Source organism: Diadema setosum, chromosome 5 (genome assembly GCF_964275005.1).
Source record: "Diadema setosum chromosome 5, eeDiaSeto1, whole genome shotgun sequence".
In the NCBI taxonomy this organism is placed as follows: domain Eukaryota; kingdom Metazoa; phylum Echinodermata; class Echinoidea; order Diadematoida; family Diadematidae; genus Diadema; species Diadema setosum.
This window is the reverse complement of record NC_092689.1, coordinates 32,789,170-32,813,067: the sequence shown is the minus strand read 5'-3', so window position 1 is coordinate 32,813,067 and position 23,898 is coordinate 32,789,170. Positions and strand designations below refer to the sequence as shown.

At 39.0% G+C, this 23,898-nt stretch overlaps 1 protein-coding gene across 1 annotated transcript; it reads left to right on the top strand.

The window, feature by feature from the left end:
- The first annotated feature begins 3,029 nt into the window (after nucleotides 1-3,029).
- Nucleotides 3,030-21,915, top strand: LOC140229314 (uncharacterized). Its single transcript, XM_072309588.1, has 6 exons — nucleotides 3,030-3,651; nucleotides 17,591-17,738; nucleotides 18,602-18,663; nucleotides 19,651-19,753; nucleotides 20,596-20,731; nucleotides 21,427-21,915. The coding sequence occupies exons 1-6, from the start codon at nucleotides 3,030-3,032 to the stop codon at nucleotides 21,598-21,600; spliced, it is 1,245 nt and encodes a 414-aa protein (XP_072165689.1). The 3' UTR covers nucleotides 21,601-21,915.
- The last annotated feature ends 1,983 nt before the right edge of the window (nucleotides 21,916-23,898 follow it).

Genomic DNA, 23,898 nt, shown 5'->3' with positions numbered 1-23,898 from the left:
CCTAAAATGACTTGCAGTCTTTTTTTACTCTCGGGTATGCATTGACGAGTGGCGAAGCCGCATTTGGACTTAGATTGACACTGAAAGGTGAATTCTGTTAGTGTATCCCATATACATGAGTCATTAAACAACATAGGCTACACAAAGGATGTTGTATTGACTAATTGCAGAACTGTAATGCTATCGTAACAAAACAAACCAGAACCCCCCCCCCCCCCTCCCCGAAACTTTAAATCTCACGGAACCTACAATCTGGAGTGCAGTACATGAACCTAAAAAAAAAACAACACACACACACACACACAAAAAACAAACAAACAAGCACACACACACAAAAACAACAAGCACACACACACACACACACACACACACACACACACTTTTTTCAATGATCTTCATTCATTACCATTTAACTAGTAACTAGTAATAAACTGGTACCACTGTGCAAAGTAACAATATAATCACACACACACACACAGACACAAACACACACGCAAATACAACACTTGTGGTTTTAGAAAGTCGTGTTTATCATTTTGTTGTGTGATTGTTCATGTATTTAGTTATGTGAGCCCAAGGGGCTGGAAAAGGAGGAAATTCAACGGATTCCATTGTCAGAATCTCCTTCCGAGAGGAAGTATCACCGTGAATATATAGCTGGAAAGTAAAGCGTACATATAGGGGGAAAGTGTTACAATGAGCGTTTTATAACTAGCATGGCAAAGAATGAAGGAGAGAAATGGAGGTAGAAAAGAGAGTGCAAAGGGGTATGAAAAGCTTTTCAAAAATTGCAAGATAGATGAACCTGAAGATGAAGATGGGGAGGGATTAGGAAGAAGACAAGACAGGGGCATATTTTGTGAGATCCTATCGTGTCAGTTTGCAACTTCTAGATAGCAAAACACAACCCATTTGTTCCTAAACTGCTACAGCAAATTGATGACACCTTATCAATAACCAATCAGGACTAAACCCCAGCATTGTGTGCTGGGCGAATAGTACAACAGAAATGGATTTCCATGATGGATCGAGGACACAATGATATATTTATATTGGTTTCCCTGCGACTTGCATACACCGACCGAGACGAGAAGATGCAGTGTCGATACTCCAAACATCTCTCCCTGTATCGAGATACCTCATTGGGTAAAGGAGATGATGATATGAAATACTCTGGCAGTCATTAAAGTGTCATTGATTCAATTATGCATCATTTTCGGTGATAGAGGGGAACCGATCGGCAAGCCCCGCGCTCTTCGGCGCTGCGATGCCTGCTAGCAATAGACACCCAGAGAGACAGACAGAGGGTGAACAGACGACGGTATGATGGGCAGAAGTACGTGCTGTCCCGTGGAGTCGGGAGATGCTTAGCATACAAAGCCCGCTTTGATGCCCCTCGGTGTCTGCTTGAGCATAGAATTAACCTGGAAAAAAGAAATAGCAGAAGAGGAGGAAGAGGAAAGGGGAGTCGTCTTCGCGGGAAGGAGCAAGCCGCGAGTGAGGTCGTGCCCTATAACGACGAGACATCATATAGTCAAACGGGGACAAAATATCAGCGATTAATTCGGCTTCAGCAGGTGGCTTCACCGCAACGACACGGGTAGCTCCTTATCAAATTTGCTTCGGCAAGACTCTGCATGCACCCGGAGGATGGGTTTAACGACGTCGAGATAAGAAAAGCCGAACGCAAATGGAAGGAGGGAGTCGACAGGAATGCGCCGCTTGCGTTGACTCATAAGCTGACGTCTATTTTCTGACTGTCTTCATATCAAATATTAACAGGTCGGTCGTGAAAGGATTATATTATTTCTCTTTTTTCTGTTCTTGGACGTCTTGGGAATTTTTTGTCATTGTGCAAGCTATCTCTCTGGCTATGTAGTCCAGGAAAGGTGTCGAGAGAATTCAACCGTGACCATCGGACGTCCGCCAAGCGGGTACTTCCGGGGGCGGGCGTTTGTAGTTGTAATGGATAGATGTGTGCTATGTATGCTCTTCAGCGTCAAATTTCCATAGCACGCCGGTGGGCTGGACTTTTCTCACTTCTAAAACTAGTTTTGATGTCAAAACATCGGTGGGTGACTGACGGCTAGTAGGAAATGTGGCTCGGGAGGAAGTACAACAAATCGGCGTGGACGTGGTAGCAACCTTGATCCTCTCTCGCGTATTCTCTCTCTTTCCTTTGGTAATCGTTTGGGAACAGCGGAGGGCGCGTTGTGGGCAGAGTGGTAGGCCGCATGATAGAAAAGCGTGCATACCAACGCACGCGATTGTCATTTGTCCAAAATCAATACGCCGAGATTGAACCGAGCGACTAGTCCCGCTCTGATTACTCACGACTGTATCCCGTGCAAAGTTGCCTAGATAGCTAGCACCAACTGACTTCCCAGTGCCCAGAGGGAACTCAACAAACGTTATTATCGCATTAACCTCTCGACAATTGGACATTATCTTTATTATCACCGCTCACTTTCAGTCATATGACTTTTCTGGGCCAACCTCATGCCACCTGCCATGCTGCAAAGGAAAGTGAGATAGGGATTCATTCGAACGTGATCTTTCTCTTCTCTGTGATCTCATCTGGGCTAGTGCAATACAAACGCCTCTCTTGGATTAATGAAGTGATATCCGTCGGTATTCGTCTGTGAAAACACTGACAGGGACTGTAACCCCCCCCCCCCCCCGTCTTGCTGTACCACGTCGAAGTTCAACTAATTTTTGTCGTCCGCACATTAGGAAGCAAATTTGTTTTGTGAATTTTCTTTAGTCGGGAATTGTGCCTTTAAAGTTACTCTAGAAAGACCACTTCAACAGCAAGCCTTTCAGTGAGCTCTGGATTGAGATCACATCAATCATTTTTGTATCAGATAACAGTAGAAACTGGAGACTAGAGGAATTAGTCATTGTATTGCGACAGAGCATCGATTACTCACCAATCCAGGAATTCGTATGCGCTGTACCAATTTCTTTAGAATAAAAATTTAGTGATAAAGCGAACCGGGAACATTTGTAGCGCCTTAATGATTCGAGAGATGTCTCTCTCGAGAAAGTCAGCAGAGTTAGAAATAACCAACATGGCAACCGGAGAATGCTTTCGAGGAGGTCTCTGCCGGAGGACATTGTCTCCTGGAATCATCTTCTTTGTCTTGCTCGTATCTTGCACTACATCGACATCTACGTTAGCAAACTGTGTGCCGGACCCTTCCTTGGGGATTGCCGAGAGGACTAGCGGATCTCCGACTGTGGTGTCGGGGAAGATTCAGCAGGTGGACGGACAAGCCTACTCGTTCCGAGTCGTCGAGGTTCTGAAAGGGGACGAGTCACTGTTGAAAAAGAAAATCAAGATCGTGCGACCTAGCGTCACAACGCGCCCGCGGCAACAGCAGCAGACGACGCCGCCGCCGTCTCAACAAAGCGATACGGTTACCATGGAGACAGCTCCATCGGTGTGTCTCGCCGGAGCAAAGAAGAGGATGAAGTACATTGTTTTCTTGGTCAGAAGCGGGAAAAGCAGGCGCAAGTACGAAATGGTGTACGATGGAATCAAACATTCGAGAAAGGCTTTAAGATTAGTAAGAGACGCAGTCGACCGGGAGGAGAGAACTACAACTGTCCCAACTTATCCCACTACAACTTCTGCTCAGGATTCTCTGAGTAAGTATACAAAACAAAGTTGTTGTTTTTTTTTTAAGTTTGCAGAATTAATTAGTTGGTAACAAACTGTGTACATGTGCTCGTTACATAGGATGGAAGTCTGCAATGTCCAATCAAATGGTATTGATAATCAGCGTATAGCACTCATTAACATGGTGCTGATACACCCAATACACATTGACATCCAACGTGCCCGAGTTGCGCGCATACGCTCGCATGTGATAACTCTCAGTGCACGGAGTAGTGAAACAAGCATCTCTTTAACACAGGTACAGGTAATTGTAGCTGGCCTCAACTTGACAAAACAACTGCTGGTAGATTGGAAGAGCAGACATTTATATCTCCTTACAAAGACCCCGTGTCAAGCGTTGGTAGTCGCTTCTAGATAAGCAGATAACTTCTCAAACACATAATACTGATAGGATGAGCTTCCGGTGAAAAATCAGCGTGCCTACCTCACACCAGAAGTCGGGTTACAGATAAAGCAGACGGTTGGGCTTTTATCACATTTTTCAGGAGACCAGAAGAGGCTAACTGTATGATATTTGGTTACAATGGCGAAAAGGCGCGGATGACAGCCGTCATTGAAGCCTTAATCACACAAGGGAGTAGTTTTTAAAATTATTCATCTGGATGTTCTTAGCTGCCTGTTTTTCCACTGAAGTCTTGTTCATTTTGAAATCGTGTTCGAAAGTCGTTTCTTTTCGTCGTAATAGTTTTAACAGCGATTGTGATACCTTGAAGACATTATATCATGTAAGACTATAGTATCTCCAAGTCGGTAGATCGATGTGCCCACATCTTAAGTAGATACACGAACTATTACGCCCTGTCACTGTTACGTACGCAGAGCCTGGGTTATACTGTGAGTGACTCATGGTTAAGGAATTATTGATGACCGACAAGTCGCAGGAATGTCACCCTAACCATAGATACGACAATTAACAAATAAACAGACAGACAGACAGATAGACTAGAAAATAAAGTACACTAATCTTGCACAATGCATCGAAAACATTGCAGGGATAATACAATCGAAAAAAAAAAGGATGCATAATATAGTTCACACCTCCAAGCGATGTACTTCGGGGTCAAAATGTCAACCCCTCTCACTCTCTTTCTATGCCCAGAATCAATTCCATTAAATATGATAAGATTGGATTGGTCGCAGGGTTATTACGTCATCACTGCTGTGATGTATCTTTACATCTTCACCCCATCCGTTTGATTGGCCTATAAACCATTTTATGTCGCAGATAATAAGCTGGGTCCGCCGTCACATATCGCATAAGGCCTTACTGGTATAATCAATAAAAGTTAATCTTCGTAAGGGTATCCCAGTTAGTGGTTATAGCGGTCGATTATCTGAGTGGTCAGCAGAATATGTTGTGATGGAAATATTGATAGGCGTGAACAATGTACTTTTTTGTCAGTCCTTGTTGTTTGTATACTATTCTGCACCACTTTCACCGCAAGGCAGGTATCGTCCATGTGTCTAGCATGACCACGTTATACATACAAAATTACATACACACATGAACACAAAAACTTATTTTGATAACTATGACTTAAATATTCGATTGATCATAAAATGCAACATGAATGCAGATGCTTACATTTTACAAACAATTCCCCTTTTTGGGAGAGGGGGTGATAACTAAGGAAGAGATGAACAAATATATACGTCTCTTTTAATTATGATTTATCGATGAATTTACATCAGACAGAAAGATGAGGAAACCCGAAAAGATGGCTGTTCCCTTTAAATATGAACAATGTGATGTTTAATAAAAAATGGAAATTTGGTTCTGTATAGATAAACCTCCTACCACAATTTTCAAGGGCCTTTTGAAATGTCAAGTATTTCGATTCTTATGACACATTTTACTATGCTCTCTACACTGCCTATTGAGTTTAATTCCCGAAGCTTCGTCACGCTTGGACTACGAAGCTGACGTTATCAAGACTGTTTGTCTGTGATGGTCCTGGAAGTTTTGCATCTTTTGTGATGTATGTATAGGGGTGTTTGGACGTAAAGAAGGGTATATTATAATTATTTGTATGATAAGAAAGCTTACAATCTCGCAGACTTAAGAAAATATCAAAGCCAAAAGACCAGTGTTCGGCGACGTCACCATGCAGACTTTCATCGTGAAGGGGGGGGGGGGGGGGGTAGCAATTAAAGGACCGAAGAAGAGATAAAGGGATGGAATAGTGTTGGTTGAGATGAGAATATAGCTTTTAACTTTTTGCAAAATGCTTAGAAACCACTTACGAAGTGTTAAAGAGCATACGATTCTAAGAGGAATTCAATATTTATTTCATGAAAATCGGTCTTGAAATGGCTGAGATCATGAAATTTAATGTATCTTTCAATGCTGTGTGCCAAGTGCGCGTATATATGTATGTATATATATATATATATATATATATATATATATAATACATATGTGTGTATATATAATTATATAACTTATTTGTGTATCAAATACGTGCAAATTATGTTCCCTAGATGTACTAAATCAAATGTTGCCGTGATCATAAATATGTGGCAACATGCTGAGTTCAACTCAAAGAACTCATACAGACAGGGAAAGCACAATAACGGCATGAGACTGGAAATTGAAAACCTTCGCCTCCCCCCGTCCCCCCCCCCCCAAAAAAAAAACTCCCCTCAAATCGACAACTCGTCACATATAACACCTACTATTCAGTGTATAATTTACGTGATAGAATGACTTCAGTGTGATATCTATATAACTACATCTATACCCTCCGTTTTCTTGTAAGGATAACAGTGCAGCCGTAGAATCAATGCTGTCCGCAATGTAGGCAACGAAACCTTACACTTCTGACGTCGACTATGAAACGAATAGGGAAAACATAGAATTATGATAATTGACAAAGCGTAGCTTATCATTATATCCTTGACACTGCTTGATGAAACATCGTTCACCGATCCGAATAACGTCTTACAAACCCATACAAGTGTTTGAGACAATCTTTTACAGGGTCAATTTTGAAGGTCGATTTGCAAGAGCCGACGAAAAGTATTCGAAAAGGGGGTTACTGAAATATTCCAATTCTACATCATATAACTTGGAAGCCATTTTGTGTATTGTTTCGTCATTCATGACCCAGGTGTTAATTACTGTACAAAATATATAACTTCTTTGGGGGTGGGTGAAAGGTGAAAAAGAGAGGAATTATCACGATGATTTTAAGACAAGTCCAACAAGAACTGATGAATTTCCACAGCGAACCCATTTGCACAAAAACAAATACATGTGGGTGTGTTTCACGAAGAATTAAAGTCGATCCTAATAGTCAAGATTAACTTAAAAAATCATGATACGCTGTATGCGTCTTAAATACCTACCTGACGAAAATTTACATTTTGGAAACTTTTTCGTGTGTACAAAATGAGTACCTGCACACTAAATAAACTTATAAGTAAAAAAGGAATTGGTCTATCATTTTTTTAATAACAATTTGAAGTGGATTCTGAAAATTGTTAATAAAACCGATATACAGGGAAACCATTGGCATGCCATAATTTAAGTGGATCTTAACTTACTTTTAAGATTGACTTAAATTCTTTGTGAAACACCTCTAGAGATGACACAAGTCAATCGAATACATGCATAATAATGCTTCAGATCGGAATATTAAGGGTTTGGGTCTCTTCATGGTTGTCAGAAAATGTCACAGAATTGAAGATTAATACGTAGAATTAAAGTTAAGTATAGATGTACGTATACGAATGGCAAGTAAAATAGCTGTCCGTGTAAAATGGGCGAAACTGTCAATCTTGCAATTTTTCGAAAAGTGAGCCACGTATAATGTATCATTCGAATTCACCCAAAGGGTTGTTGCCACAAGAACTTCCATCCCACGTTATACATGTATGTATGTATGTACAAATATGTATGTATCTATCTATCTTTATACATACATATACATATACTAGACCCATAAACAGAATCATTTTGAAGAGCACAAACAAAGCTAATGAGAGAAGACACTCGCAAATCATTTGAAAACAAGCTGATGATTTCTGATGAAGTCCCAAATATAATTGGAATGGAGAAATTTGTATGATCTTACTGAAGGAAAAGAAGGAAAAGTGCGACCTATAGTTTTACTCATCATCATCACATCAACCCTCGGGGCATTAGAAAATAAGATGGTAACATCTTTATCTCAAAATTTACCTGATTGTTAAGACATTTTTTTGGTGTTCTGAAGATTTAACTCTTATTTAAACGTTAAATCACAAATATGAATCGTATCATGCAAAGTTTGTGTCAACTGAAAAATTATAGTTGTAATCTTCAACGTGTCGTGTGAAAATTTATGTTCAAGACATCCTTGATGCTCTTGTGAACTGAGGGTCACATTGTTTTTTGAGCAAATAGAGACATTGAAGTCTTGGATCCCTATATGGTCAATACTTGATGAATACAATACATCATAAATCAATACATTGTAACAAATATAAAATGTGAAAACTAATGTGCTAAACAGGCAAGAAAACAAGTGTACCGCGGAGTATATAATGAATGCATATTTATAGTCATTGTTGAATTCACCCCTCCCCCGTTGGTTTAATAAAATGCCGGTAGTGGTTATAAACATCATGTTTTTATTTTTCTTCTTTCCGATGGAGACCAGAAAATTCTAAAGAGATCTTGGACGTCAGATCAGCCTAATTTCAGCGTTATCACTTCAAATGTGGGAGGGACGGTAGTCGTGTATGTCCGGGTAACTTAGTGGGATTGTGATGTCAAAAGCGTCACTAACCCTAGGGTACGTTCCGGCCTAACTACGCTCCCTGTGCCCTATATTTCCGGTAGAGATTTCGCTTCCGGCAGATAAAGGTATACCCATGAACATAGATAGGTCCTGATGAAGAATCAGCCGTAACAACAGCAAAATAAAACGACAAACAACACACGGAATACAAATAATAATCATTTTTGTTGTTTTAGTCGTGTAGGTGGCGTGGCGATATGAAAAAAAGAAAGGAAGGAAATAGTAATCTTGTTTTTATGGTTACTCCACAATAACCTAAAGCCGTTATAGCTCTCTTGCGCGTGTACCACGCGATTAGGTTTTTTTTTCCCCACACAGCGCCGCCCTGAGATCGAAGCTCACCTATAAATAAAAACTCGCATATCTACTCTCTCCGTGTTCATTGAGAAGTGACGACTCCGCTTGCGCGCACGTGTGTCGCTCAGCGTCTGCCCGCCACTATCCACACCGACAAACGTAAAAAAACGCCAAAGTTGACTTGATCGTCTGCCGCTGTGCTGATAAAAGCAGCTCATGCCACGATCATTCTAGAGTTACAAACCGGCTTCCAGAGAGCGAACTCCAACGAACACAGATCGATAACTTTGTCTGGTTCGCAGCGGTGCAGTCTTGCTGACTATCGGAGATCTCGAAAATATTTAGAAATTTCTCGCTATGGCTGACGTGGAAACAAATGATGCGGCTGTGACTTCATTTTATGGCACAAATCCAGCAGGTAAGGCTTTGAATTTGATAGCATTAAATTACAGGCGAACGGTTACTCCTCAAATATGCGCCTTTATCATATCCCACAAAAATTTCAAACTTAGTGCATTGAAAAGACTTTGTTTAATACAATATTATATTTCATTTTCATTACTCGACCATATTTCAAGTCGTCTGCTTGCATAATGCTTTTTACACACGTGAATACACTATCATGCACACATTTTTCAATTCACCCACGTCCAACCACCGCACACACACGCACACACATACACAGACACACAAAGACACACACATGCCTTCGCGTACGTTGGCGTGACGGAAGGGTACTTATTTAGTCAGGAAATAAATTCCCCTTTGCGAATATTAATAGATTGCAATGATTACATTATTAGAAGTCGCATTTGAAGCGATATTGTCTGGCGCAATACTGCCACAACATTACGATTGAACAGAAAAACTAGTTTGATAGACATAGTCTACTAGAAGACATTCTTTTCAAGTTACTTAGAAAAAATGCCAGGAATGTAAACGGAGACATGGTGAATGGACAATGCTTGGTCAATAATCAATACAAGCATTCATCATTCTATTTAGCCGGCGTTATCGTCGCGAGCGTGAACTATTGCACAATACCACAAGCTTCCGGTATTTCGCCGGGGAAACACGTCCCCCCGAGTTCGTGAACGTGCGGTTTACCGAATTCGACTCGTGGGGTTAGCTCTCTGAAGTGAAGAACACACAATCAATTTCTGCAAATAGGAAACCAAAGAGCTCTTCAACTGCTGGAGAACCACATAGAAGTCAGGGTGCGAACTTCTGAGTGTATAATGCTGGTATTATTTCTGTGAATGTCAAGAGCGAAAGTTAAACTATTGTAGGTCCTACCGTCGCACTGTTGAAGCAAGAAAGTCTGTAGGTGCGTATAGTGCATCCTTTCAGAGTAAGAGACACGGGCTACAGAGGAGGTATCTCTATTTTTCAATTCATATACATTTGACTTAACTTTTGTGATGATAATGCATTTTTACGTATCATTGTAGCATGCGAGAATGTGACACGCATGGGGTTAAAATGAGTGCATTGGAATGGCTAACCTATTTCTTTTTCTACTTTTTAAACATGGTATTATGTAAAAGTTAACGTGTTTGTGCCTTCATGTATTGCTATCACGAGGGGAAGAGATTAAGGTTTTTCAGTGAAAAGGAGACGATTTTTATGGGGTTTTAGTCGCTGTGGTGTTGCGTTTAATTCCTCGATCTGCACGAAAATCGGATTTGAAATCAGCGTCAGGGTAATATCTGGAAGAATTTTGGTTCCTTAAAGTCTATCAGCATTCCCCAATTCTCTCTGACAGCTCATTTAGTGACGACATCCCTTCAGTCTTGGGACCCAGTCCTAGCTGCGCATGTATGCCAATTCAATCATACGCATTACCTATCCCATGCAATACATGCATGGTTTGCTAATATTTCGCACAAAGAAAAAGAAGAAAAAGGGAATTAAAGAAAAATATTTTTGTTAGAACTATACAAAAGAACATACACTCAGGAGATTAACAGCAAGCGGTATTGCGTTATGGAAAATTGCATATCGATTTATAAATTTTGGCAAAAAACTGCTGTAGCAGTAAAACAGCATGCGTTCAGTCGACATTTTTTTTATGTTCTCTTACACGCCTAACGAGTTACAGTCTAAAGTCCAAACACGTTCCAGCAAAGTATGCGCAAACAGAACGCGGGAGATCAGGCAAAATGAATTAAGCTTACCCATGCATAAGAATCCTTTGTTATATATCATTCACTGATTTATCATCTGAATAAGCATTTCCCCCAATTGTGTGTTGTATACAAGCGAGCTATAAAAGGAGAAGTTGCTCACTTGTGTCAGACGCGGTCTGAATCTGAACACGGATATTAACTTGCTAGTGGCTGTACTTCTTTACGCTCTTTTTCTACCACGGTATGCACTACGAATAATCAGGTAGGCCGACATTATATTACGACAGAATGTCAGCTTAAAGGTTTATTTAGTAGTCATCATTATCATACGTATCCATATTCCTTGTGGTATAGAACAACTTATAAGCGATCGACTCTTAAAGCTAATTTCGGTTCTCTTAGTTTGGCGCACAGACAGCGCCTTCCCGCCCTGAAACTTTCTGACTTAACTCCAAATACGCTTGTAATGGTGATCGTACCCAAAACCACGAATTAAAAGTATTGTAGTTGTGTACAATGATGTCACAATAATAACACAATGTCGAAGTCCGTAAAGGGTATTCATCATGAAGTGGGGAGTGTAAAGGTCGCTTCGGGGCATATTTGATCAGCTCCAGGCCATCAATACACACTCTTGTGTACAGAAGTCTTGTCCAATTCAACAGGTACACGTTTCTTTCATGCTGATGATAGGCAATGTAACACTTTTGTAATTGTGGGAGTAACCGCAGTGTGCATTTAAACGACGTTCAAAGTAAGCTCGTAAATGTTTCTTTTTCTGTTCACTCACACAGTAATTCTACACATTTAGTTATATTCATTAATATTATCAATTAAAAAAAAAAGTATATAAAACATTCACAGGCAACGAACTATATAATCAAATCAAAGGTAATGGTTCGATAAAGTCTAACCCCGTAATGAGCAGTAACCTCATAACGAGCAGTGCTCATTAAAAGATATGAATTTAGGTAACCGAACTTTTCTAGAACTCGGAAATTTGCAGATGATATCTAAGCAAAGACAAAGAATTAGCTATTGTGCGTATCTTATATTTATCTTGATTGCAAAACAATTATCAGTCCCTAGCAAACTCAGGACTGCTAAACTGTCTGAACTCTTCCAATTTTGTTTAAAAAAAAGGGATGAAGAAGTTATAAAAAGGTAACTCTGATTGTGACTCCCTTAATATCGAAAGTGGAGTAGAGAGCAATTATCTGAATACGTACAGGGCCAAAGCATGAGACCAGCTATAGAGGGTCATGTTTGTTTTCTAAACAATAAACAGGAACTTTGAGAGCACTCAATAAGAGCGAGTTATTTTTGAGGTCTGAAGGTCAAATCCCTGACATTGATCCCAATATGCGAGTGACCGTGTGCAGCAAAGACAACACCGGGAAAAAGCTTCAGGACTGTTAACAATATAATTTGTGACGCCATGCAAGTATAATATCTATAGGGAATTAACATGCAAAGTATCTAGGGAATTAACATGTCAATTATTATAAGTATCTAGGGAATTGAAACAGGCAACGATCAGTTCGTTCTCATCGCCCTTTTGTTAGAACATTATCAATCAAGTTTCAAACTGTTAATGACATCAATCTTGAAAAGCAAGAGATTATCAAGCCAGAGGGGTGAAGATATGAGGTGATGAGTTTTCTTCATTTTGTCTACTCTCTACACAAATGAAATTTATAAGATCTACTGCTGATCTACAAAATGAAAAAATCAACTAACATCAATCTTGTTGCGATACAAAAAGATACAAGACATACAAAAAGATAATATAAAAACAGAAATAAAGTTTTTAATCTATCTTTTTGATGAAGAAAAGTGTTCAAATTTTCTTTGCATGCTGTTCTGTACTTAAATGAACCCGAATGAGACGGCAACGCATGGTATTAAACACGGCGTTTATAATACTCGATGCAGCACGAAATTGATATGCTATGCTATTGGACAGCGAAGAACTGGTGGTATTCATGCTGAGGCGAGTTACCTCAAAATGTATTTTCATTGTTTCATTGGTGTCCTGTTGGGAAGAGAACCATGCTAATCGATAAGCTGAAGAAAGAAAGGCAGAGAAAGAGAGAAGGAGAGATGAAGAGAGAGGAAGGATAAACCTTCGAAGCGAGACGGTCAAACCCATGACTCTATATAGCTCTGGACACCGAAACACTGGACTCGTCTGTACTGCATTCCATTAACCATTGAATTGCAGCCATGCATCAAAGCTACTATTGTGGCAATTCCACGTCCGGTCGTCAGGCGGTCTACAGAAGTAGGTCTGCTACGTCATCTGGAAGTCAAACAACGATTTGTATGAGATGTATTCGTTTCCGGAGGAACTTGTCCAAACGTGTTTTCAGTTTTGTATGAATTTGAGCAAAAGGAATAATGCAAAATATTTATGGTAACACAAAAGCCTTTGAATCAGCCCTCGACACCCCACTCCTCTTGTAGCAGCCTGTCCCATTTTTTTTTTCTTCAAATAACTGTATGTCATCAGAATGAATAGCACCTTAATATTTCAAGTTTGAGATGGAAGATTAGTATCTTTCCCTTGTCTTCTCCAGATATTTGACTTGTATGTTAAATTCTGAGATATTCATCGCAAGAATGGAGGGAATTTAAGTATTATATTTTAATAGGTGTTATCTTTGGTTGCGAACACTCTTTCACTGCCATTCTTATTAAGCCTTTAAGTGACGTCACTCACAGAATTAAAGTGACTTAAAAATCAATTAATGATCTGTCTCTTCGCCGTTCTATCAAAGTTAGGGGGAATACTAGATGAGTCAAAGCGAAACAGAGAAACAGATTTGCATAGATGATGGTATTGAGTTTCAGTCATATTATTATAATGCTGGTATTCACAATGTCTGATATCTGTCTACTTCCTGTTAAGCGTGAGTGAGTGTGTGTGTGTGTGTGTGTGTGTGTGTGTTTGTGTGTGTATACATGCAGAGCATGCGGATGTCACTGCGTGGATGGTGTGTGAATGAACCTGTCATTAGATACCGCCCGAAATCAATCGTGCGTATTTTGAAAATGTCTTTTATTAGAATAGGCTTGGAATTTCTGCCTGAATAGAAGTGATGAGTCACTGGTAAAGAATGAGAAAAGAGTTTATTCACTAATGTCTGAAGATTCCATTCACATTGTTTGATCGTGCTAGATACCTATGCGTCCTTTATCCAACCCTGCATGGCTTGATCAAACAGGGGCTAAATGCGGAAACGCGAGGCGGGTGTTATATCGTGCTATTATCACTTTTTACCAAAATCTGGAGGCATTCTTTTTTTCTCTTTTTTTCTTCTCTCTCTTACGTTCTTTCTCTTTCGTGCTGTCTTCTCTTTGTAATGTAACGTCATTTAGCTACGACATATACATTTCGACGGAGATTCTCGCTATTATTATCGAGAATGAAACCTAAATTCACCCGATCGTTCTATACAGCATCGGTACAACCGGGATTTAATCATTTGCCTCTCAATTTCAATCTGAAAAGTTCTTTAATCAGCGTAATAGCGACAGGAAGAGCTATTTATGTCTCACTCATGTAATCGAATCTCAAGGTGAGAACGTTATGGGGACAACGCTTTGAGCCTGTTTTCTTCCAATCTAATTCTCTATCAGATGCCAGCCTAAGTGCCTAATAATGAATATTAGTCTGAACACTAATCATGCAGTTTACCCAGAAAAGGGCGAGTGAGCAATATTATGTAGCTTTAAGAGTTAAAGTTAGCGATGGGTGGGGCTATTATTAGAGACTATACTGGTTCTAAAAAGCATAACAGCGGAAGCAATATACGCCTTGCCGGAAATTATGTTTCATTTCCTACCTTAAGTGATCGATAATGCTCGAACGTCAGCCGATCCCGCGGAATTCCATTCATAAAATTTCAGCGTTTGAACGCAGGCGCGTGAACACCATGTTTCGTTGGGTTGCCATGACAGCATGACATTAAGCTATTACCGGTTGACACGGCCGGATGCTGTCTATAACGGTACCTAACCATTGATATGTTCGGAATTTCAAAATTGATACTGCCAGTTTGATAGTTCTAAGTTATCAAAGGCATATGTTCACAGCACTGCATGTTCATGATCTTTTGCTTTGTGTCTGCTGGGATGCAGGAAGAATATTGCATTGTTCTTGTTGATAATGATGATAATTCATCGCATATGTTTTCCTTCTATTCTTCGTCATCAGGTACTTAAGAAAAAGACTAATATAAATGGACAAAGCGTGAAAACAATAACGCTGTTATGATTTCAAAATATGTTGAAATCTGCAGAAAATTGTCCATGCTACCATTTACCGTTGTCTGTTTTCATGTTCGGTCCTAATTTCAAAGACGTGCTCTTGTAACAAAGAAATTCTTTCCCCAGGCATATTCCGTTACTTAGTATATCCTTGTCTTGTCTATAATCCTTTGGCTTGGTATAAACAAATGTGTTCCTACTACTAATATGACACTTCCGCTTATAAGGACCAAACGGATTATAAGAAGAAAAAAAAAACACACCCATAATGACCTGCGTTACCAGATGATCAAACCGCAAATACCTCGTTCCGTTTGATTGGTTTGTTGTCCATTCCATCCGCTAAATTCTGTGGTCGAGATAGTTGTACGACAAGTTTTTGCAACCCTTCTGATGGTTTACTCAAGAGGATATTCTACAAACATCCAACCATGAAATCATAATTCTAATTCCGGTGACGTATAGTATGTACAACTGATGTCATTAGCTCGTTCTAGAGATTATCTCGTATGTAAGAAGTCTAGACGATAAGCTCCCTCCGCCTCTTTTATGTGTACACATGTGTTTGTTTTGTGGTTACTTCCTTTCTAGAGTAGACACTGACTGATTAATACTTGGTGTGAAGCCATATTGATTTTATGGCCACGACCAGTGCCATCTTTTTAAGAATCCATGGTGCCACAAGGAAATTCAAGTCTTTTTTGCACTATTAAAACTAAAATGCGTCTACAAGGTTTCACAGACTGGCTGTCTGGAGGGGAGGGGGTGGTGTTGGGCGGCAGTAGAGTTCCAGGGGAGAACCGTTATCAAGCTAATCCCTTGTATATAACAGGACAGACAATTGTACTTCCAGTCTTCGTATCAGGATTGAAGGGAAAAAATTAACAAGGAGTCAATGGACAGGGGTGTGGAGAAAGGTGGTTTTTATTTTATGACGATGAGGACTTTCTTGTTCGAATTGACTTTGTGTGCCCGTAGACTAGAGATTGAACATACGTCTGTACCTATTTCATTAACTTGGCAGTGCTAGTTGTTGAATGGCGTACCCACTACCTTCACGCCAATTACACACCAAATAGTAATTCATTCAGACAAGAATGTATGCTATTTTGTGTGTAGGCGGTTGGGTAATTATAGGAGAAGAAGAAAAAATGCAGCACCAAGCCTGTTTCGTCTTCTTTGTTGATCATGTCATAGACAAGCAAACATGATTATTATTTGCCCGTTCGTTGAGTGGGCGAGGGAACAGTAAAGAAAGGTGAGCACCATGTCATGATAGTATATAAACATGCTCTAATCGTAAGCCATCTGGTGGATTTTTTAACACGAGTGTTGTGTCCCTATATGGCGTGGCGCCATACCCGGCGAACCAAGTGCCAAATATGCTGGTTTTGCGCTATTCACACTTGAATGGCGGATTATGATGGAATGTCCCGAAATGGCGTTGTTCACGGGTATACGTGGGTGATGACTCCGATCAATACATTCCTCAAAGTCGTAGGATTATCTTGTGAAAAGAATGCAAAGTTATCCTGTAACAGCTCTATAGATATAATATGTGATTAAGATTGTGATGGAATTGAGATTGGAATTCCTACAACACTGACCTTGATATGCGAAGTAATACAATTTACATGTATACAAAAATATAAACAACCACGTCTGATCGTAATTATTGACTCACTTGTTCGAGTCTACGCAACTGTCGCCAATATACACACCCTTAACTTCCGAGTAAATTTAGGTGTATGGTACGATAATAGATAATGATGGCAATAAAATGAAAATAGATGTGATAAACATGACGCCGCCTGATGGCGAGGAGGATGAATAGAGTGCCGAAGAGGACTCCGCCCTCTGTGCCAAATGAGGGATGGCTCGCTCACTCTTTGTCACACGGAGGACTCTCATTTGATTCCACTAATTGGATCCTGCTTTCGGTACACACCCATTGATCAAACATTTACCGACGCCTTTCACTTAATAGACACCATCTCCCCTCCCCCCAAAAAAAGAAGAAATATAAAAGATATGGAATAGAAAGTTAACCCGGACAAAACGAAACAAAATGTCATTGTACTAAAGCTACACGCTGACGCCCATCTGCATGATAATATCAAAGTATTATGAGAATACTACATCAGAAAACGTTGTTATATCTCCCTATATATATCTCACATCTATCTATCAGTGTTCTATCTATCTATCTATCTATCTATCTATCTATCTATCTATCTATCTATCTATCTATATAACCACACACACAAACATATTGGTGTATAAACGATTACATGTTAATATAAAACATTCTGTTTTTTGATCCTCCTATATCCCATAATAGAAATGAAAGTGCAGTATGTAGCGCATCGTTCCTATATTTCTATTATCATTTTCCTTTTATCCTCTATGCATTCCTCTCGTTGCAGACGACGCCATGACCACGAACACGACGCAGTTTGTCTCGAAGACATCGAGTTCCCACTTGGAGGAGTGCCCCGAGACTCACAACCTTCACTACTGCCTGAATGGCGGCACGTGCCAATGGGTGTCCGGCATTCAGAAACCGTCGTGCCTGTAAGTCAGCAACCTAAGCCGTTTCGTGGCTTGTTGATCGTATACTTCCATTCTCTTCCTATTTTCCCTCTCTCTGTCGCTCTTTACATATATATATATATATATATATATATATATATATATATATATATATATTTACAGATATAGATATCTCTGTCGCATTCTATCAACCTATCTTTCTCTATTATATATTTATCTATCTATCTCTATCTCTATCTCTTGCCATTTCTGCCGATCTCTTCTCTGTGATTCCCTCCATCTTTTTCTCTACTGCATATTTTTAAAAGCATATGATAAAGTAATAGTTTTCAAAATGAGTGGCATATCTTCACTTTAGCGCACTGCTATGATGCAATTTGAAATAAAAATAAAAAGCGGAGAAGCATAGTTTAATGTTTTATTTATTTATTTTTTTTTTAAGGAAACATGATTAGTGATAACCATGTTTGATATACAGTGATCATGTTTCACCCAACAAAATAAATTGAATTTCAACAGAATTCGGTGTTGTGGAATAGGGTAACAAATCATAAAGGATTAGTCTGCAAGCACTGAATGAACGTAGCACCGTTTAGACACAAGATTACAGAGGCTATCAGTGTTGACCACCAAAAATTGCACCGTACTGGGATTTGTAAAAGTCGCACACCGGAGATTCGTGATGAAGTTCATTATTCCTTTTTCCTATAATCACGGGAATGCAAAGATAAAATGCCCTTCATCTATCTAAGCTACATTCATTGAAAAGTAAACAATTGTGTAAACAATTATTTGCTCAAAATATATTAATACCATTATCTCAGTGATTATACTGAAGCCCGTTTCCATGGTAAGTGATGTCCGACTTTTTCCTTTCCATGTAGGTGCCCACAGGGACACGAAGGAGAGAGATGCGAACTGAAGATTTTAATTGGCACGTCGACAGGTAAGAATTCATCCACACAACATTGATGATGCAATCATAAATGTTGAGTTTAATGATAACCACCAGCCATGCATGCTTCTTTTCACACCGTGACATCATCACTATGCCTCGATCCTCAAACACACACTCTCCTCAAAACTTATGTTTATAACCTCAAAACCAACAACGTCAAAATGGAGAGGAACTAAAATGTATGGAAACGTGAACAAAGGAACAGCTTTGAAAAAAAAGAAGGAAGAAATTGACAATAGAACAACAAACAAATGAATAGATTATCAAATAGAAGATTATACATTATTCTGCTTTATCCCCCAGCTGATAAAAAGATAGATATGTAGATATGTAGATAGATAGATAGATAAATAGATGAATAGATAGATAGATGGATACGCCTTTAACAGGCAGAATTCTCAAAACTCACTGAAAAATTTGTGTTGTTTATGGAGAAAAAAAATTGAGTCAGTCATGTCTTTGCCCTAAAGTTTTTCAAAACTGTAGAATTTTGTGTTTTATGACACTGATTATAATACAACATGTATCAATGAAAAGGGTCCACGAACCCACGACAATTTTTGTTACTGACAAGATCGCTGTCGAGATAAATAAATACATGGGGATCGTTGTATGTAACATATCATGACCAGGAATCACAGTTAAATTCGTGAAAATTGTCACAAATAATGATCAGCATTTCACTTCTTTAATCCATGATAAAAAAGAAGAATAAAATTCGTTGTTTTTCACCTTCCATGCTCTTATCTTAACAAACACTGTATATTTATTTTGCGACTCTCTCGTAATAATGTAAAACTTCATCTTGTCGATCTTCATCATTCTCTAATCAGTTTTATGCCTAACGAAGATAATAATCATCGTATCCGTGTCAGCCGGAAAAAAAGTGACTGAATAACGATCTCCTCTTCATTCACCCATTCATGTTCTCTTTCTCGTATTTTCTGTTTGCATTCTTTTTTTCCCCCTTTGTAGGAAAACTTTTCGGCGATTATTGGGAAGTGTTCGTTATAGGAACGATATTTGGCATTGTCGTTCTTTTGAGTCTTATAGTGGCCGTCATATACATATTGCGGAAGTAAGTCATCATAGCTCATTCATGCCTTTATGTTCCTTTATTGATTTTGCCTTTATTAATACATCATTTCGTAATATCTCCAATTTAAGCTATGATTATGTCTACTTTTGTACCATGCATGCCTTATTTTGTTCTTTTTAACACTCGTGTGTAAAGAAGGTTTGATTCGAAAAGGATTGTTCAAATCCATAATATTATGTGATACTTAATTTTGTAATAGAGCTAGTTGATTACCTGCAAATACCTATGCAAAAAGCAAAGTTTTACATTGTCTCTGCATACGCTGTCTCTGAAGTTCCCTCCTTTCACTCTTTCGGTTGGGATGAATTGTTGGTCAAATTATGTGCCTCTTAAAATCAATCCCACTTTGTGTATGTTTATAATTACCATACATCTTATCAACGACAGAGACAACGGGGATAATTTGTAGTTATAAATTTGTATAGGTGAATATTCATCGGCGCTTGTTGCCAAAGAATTATTATCGATAATGAGGTAATCTTTTAATCGTTTTTAGATATAAACCTTTATTGGTATACACATGTCAACCATCTATCACTCCACATATTTGTCCGTCCATCTCTATCTATCTATCTATCTATCTATCTATCTATCTATCTATCTGTCTATCTATCCACCTCTACATATATATATCTATATATATATATATATATATATATATATATATATATATATATATATATATATATATATACATATACATATATATATATATATATATATATATATATATATATATCCATCTAATATATGAAGATAGATATAGAAAGAAAAGAATTAGGGATCTAATCTATATGATTGTCCTCTCCCCTTGCGTGTAGGAAGAAAGAAAGGGAAGCGTCGCAGAGGCGGTACCAGGAGGCGGTTGACGAATACATTCAGAGCAACTACCCAGTGAGCGAGCTGGAGCACGAGACCGACGCCAATCAGAATCTGTCGTCTGCGAGATACACGAGGGTAAGACACGGCTTGTTTGACTCCTCCAGTAACTCTCCTCGGCGCGGAGAGGTGATGCAATAAAAATGATGAAAACTTCGGCTTATATGTCTTGTAACTCGTGACTCGTTTGCGTATAATAGTTGATGATATAGAAGGTATTCTCACCGAATGCGAAGTGTTTTCAAGAACTCGTCTTTTCCTTCATATTACAATCTCAGACCCCGCACATCTTCAAAATCAGGATTCTATTTTGATATCCTATTTTTATGCATAAAATGAATACAGCGTTGACATGCGTCAGAAATTTTTGATTTGATTTGATTTGATTTATTGGTTTCTGTATTATCATTGTACATCAATGTACAAAAGAAAAAACCCAACAAAACTCTTTTGTGAAACGTGGAAATTGAAAGTATCGAGCGACTTTTTCGTCGACTAACAGTAAGGAGGGTGTTATCTTCAAATCTTTCCCTTGCAAGGAATAATATACAGTGTACTTGTGTTCTTCTCATGTTCCAGTATGCTGATGATCAGAGCTGCTGCTCGCTTCCAAACTTTTTTTTTTTCCAGATAGGGTTGATTTTATATAACAACAACAACAACAACAACAACAACAACAACAACAACAACAACAACAACAACAACAACAACAACACTCTTCCTAATAACATTTTTCTTGCTTTTTCTCTTCGCCCTCAATCTCCTTCCTCCAGTTACCGGTCACAAAGGCCGACACTTTCACCGATGAATGCGAGCTGCAATACGGCCTGACGGTGTCGCTGAAGAATAACGTGGACTCGACGAAGCCGTTCAAGCTGAAGGACCCGCCCTTCAGGAAAGGCTCCAACCACTCGGCGCACTCCACGTCTAAAGAGAGCGAGGTATGATAGGAGGGACGCCGAAACCACGTGACGCTTGTAATACTGACTCTTTTCGACAAGTAAAAAAAAAAAAATCCTTCAAGAATCACGCGTGGCGGAAGTGACGCAACCGGCATTGCAACAGGATATACATCCAGGCCCCTTTCTTTGATTAGTTTGAAAAGAGAGAGAGAGAAAAAAAAATGTCTCCCGTCTGTCTGTCTGTCTCTCTCTTTCTTCTGTCTGTGCTCTGCGCGTGCTCCTCACACCTGTTAGCTGGACGTTACTTGTAAAGTCGTGACGTCACCAAATGTTTTAAGGTGGCATGAGAGGAGATCGGGCTCTTCTATAACCATGTAATAAGGTCGTGTCGCACTCTAAATTGAGCACGTCCACTCCCACTGTTTGATTTCATGATCAGCCCTTCTGCTCCGCTGGTTTCGTCGCTGCCCTTTAAAGATGGACTGGACTCTGTCGGGCGAGGAGGAGCGATAGTACTGTGACGTCATCATCCTACCGTGAAAACGCATTACTATCCTGACCTTTTCTTCATTCTTAAACATGTTAAGAGTTTTTGATTGTGTGAAAATGGCTTAAGTACTATGCTGAAACTTACTAGCGCCGTCTTAATATTCCGTTCTCTCACGCGTATTTGTACAGGCTGGTCTTTGTGAGAGTATACATGTGGATAATCTCGATATATCATGAAGCAGGTGAACTTCTATATATTATATTTTATACCACTTTGTACATGTACATTATTTCTGTAAAGAACCGTGTATTATCAAACCATAATTTATTAAAAGCATTAATATAGTTATTTGTTGTTATAGTTACATTTTCCATGTCTTCTATATGACGTTTTCATTTGCGAATTGCGAAGTGAAAAAATATGAATATATAGGAATGTTTTATGTGGTGATCGCAGTGAAAAGTGAAGAAAATGTCGGCTGATCGTATATAAAAGTTACATTATCAATTACTAAAGTACCGTTAAATCTATTGGACATTATCCGCATCATTTCTCAGCATTTATGGAATGCCAACTGTGCACCCTTTCTTTGGTCTCGGTTGCATGAATGCACTGACCTCTCTGTCTGAAGTAATATTGTGCCTAAATGTTGGGATGTGATTGTTCGAGTTATTACAATGATTATTACTGCAAGTATATCGTTTAGTAGCCAGAGAGGTCTTCGTGCGATACATACAATGACGTAATGACCACGTGACGAATACTTACACAGAGTCCGGCAATTATTGATATACTTTATTATATCTTTCACCTTGGGAATTCGTATGTTATGAATTACATTGGTAATTCATTGTGATCGTTGTGTAGTGACGAATAGTTTTGAATATGAAGATTTAATCAATACCTCTTTTTTTAACACTTTTTTCAAGAGATTTTTTTTGATCTTTTTTTTTGGTATCATTTCAGATTTGTATGATTGGATGGTAAATGCGAAGAACAAATCAGTAGAACTACATTTCAAAGATGATGAGAGGGTACTATTGACAATAAAATATAAGTTATCTACATGAAATGAAAGGATGAGAAAAGAATTGAGTTTTTTCCTGAGACATCGAAACTCCTTTACCTGATTATGAGGTGTTTACTGAAGTATTCCAATGAAGGAGTCCAAGTAGATTATTCAGGGTCATCAAACTGTAGTACAAATGTTTTTGTATTTGTTTTTGTTATGTTTCTTCGTCTTTCTTTCTCTTTTAAAATGCCTCAAAATCACGCTACGGTGGTGATGAATCGGAAACCAAAGTCTGGCCCGGGATAATTATCAGAACCGGCGCTGCATAGAATGTGCAGTGGCCACGGCCATGAGAACAATGTTGGATAAAGTGACTCATGAGGATGGGTCCCTGAACTTTGGGTTGATTGGAAAGACCCAGGTCCAGATTTTCATGCCATTGGCTTGTTGCGTGATTCGAACTTCTGAAATTGGGTTTTTTTGAGGGGGTCCGCTGTTTCGGCGTGGGCGTCCAATAAACATCGCACCGTGAGAAAAAGTACTCCTGCACCAAAATCGATTGCAGCCCAGTATGTTATGATCGCACTTCTTTGTACTCGAATAACAGAAACGGTAACAAACATCAACAAACAATTGCTGGGGGTGTCTCCTGACTCACATCAATCTTTATGTCATTTGCGTCTCATGTTAAGAATTTATCCACGTCTGCGCTCGTGGACTGCCGGTTTCCTCTAATGTTTTGTATTGTATGTATGTTTGTTTGTTTGCTTTGTTTTGTTTGCTTTGTTTTGTTTTATTTGTACGAGGTTTCTATACTTGTCTGTTTGCTTTTTGTGAGCAT

Bases quoted from the DNA above. Each gene is read 5' to 3' on its own strand.
- LOC140229314 (XM_072309588.1), top strand. From the start codon at position 3,030: ATGTCTCTCTCGAGAAAGTCAGCAGAGTTAGAAATAACCAACATGGCA. The intron at 17,739-18,601 runs GTAAGTCAGCAA...CTTTCCATGTAG, and splicing joins ATTCAGAAACCGTCGTGCCT to GTGCCCACAGGGACACGAAG. The intron at 18,664-19,650 runs GTAAGAATTCAT...CCCCCTTTGTAG, and splicing joins TTTAATTGGCACGTCGACAG to GAAAACTTTTCGGCGATTAT.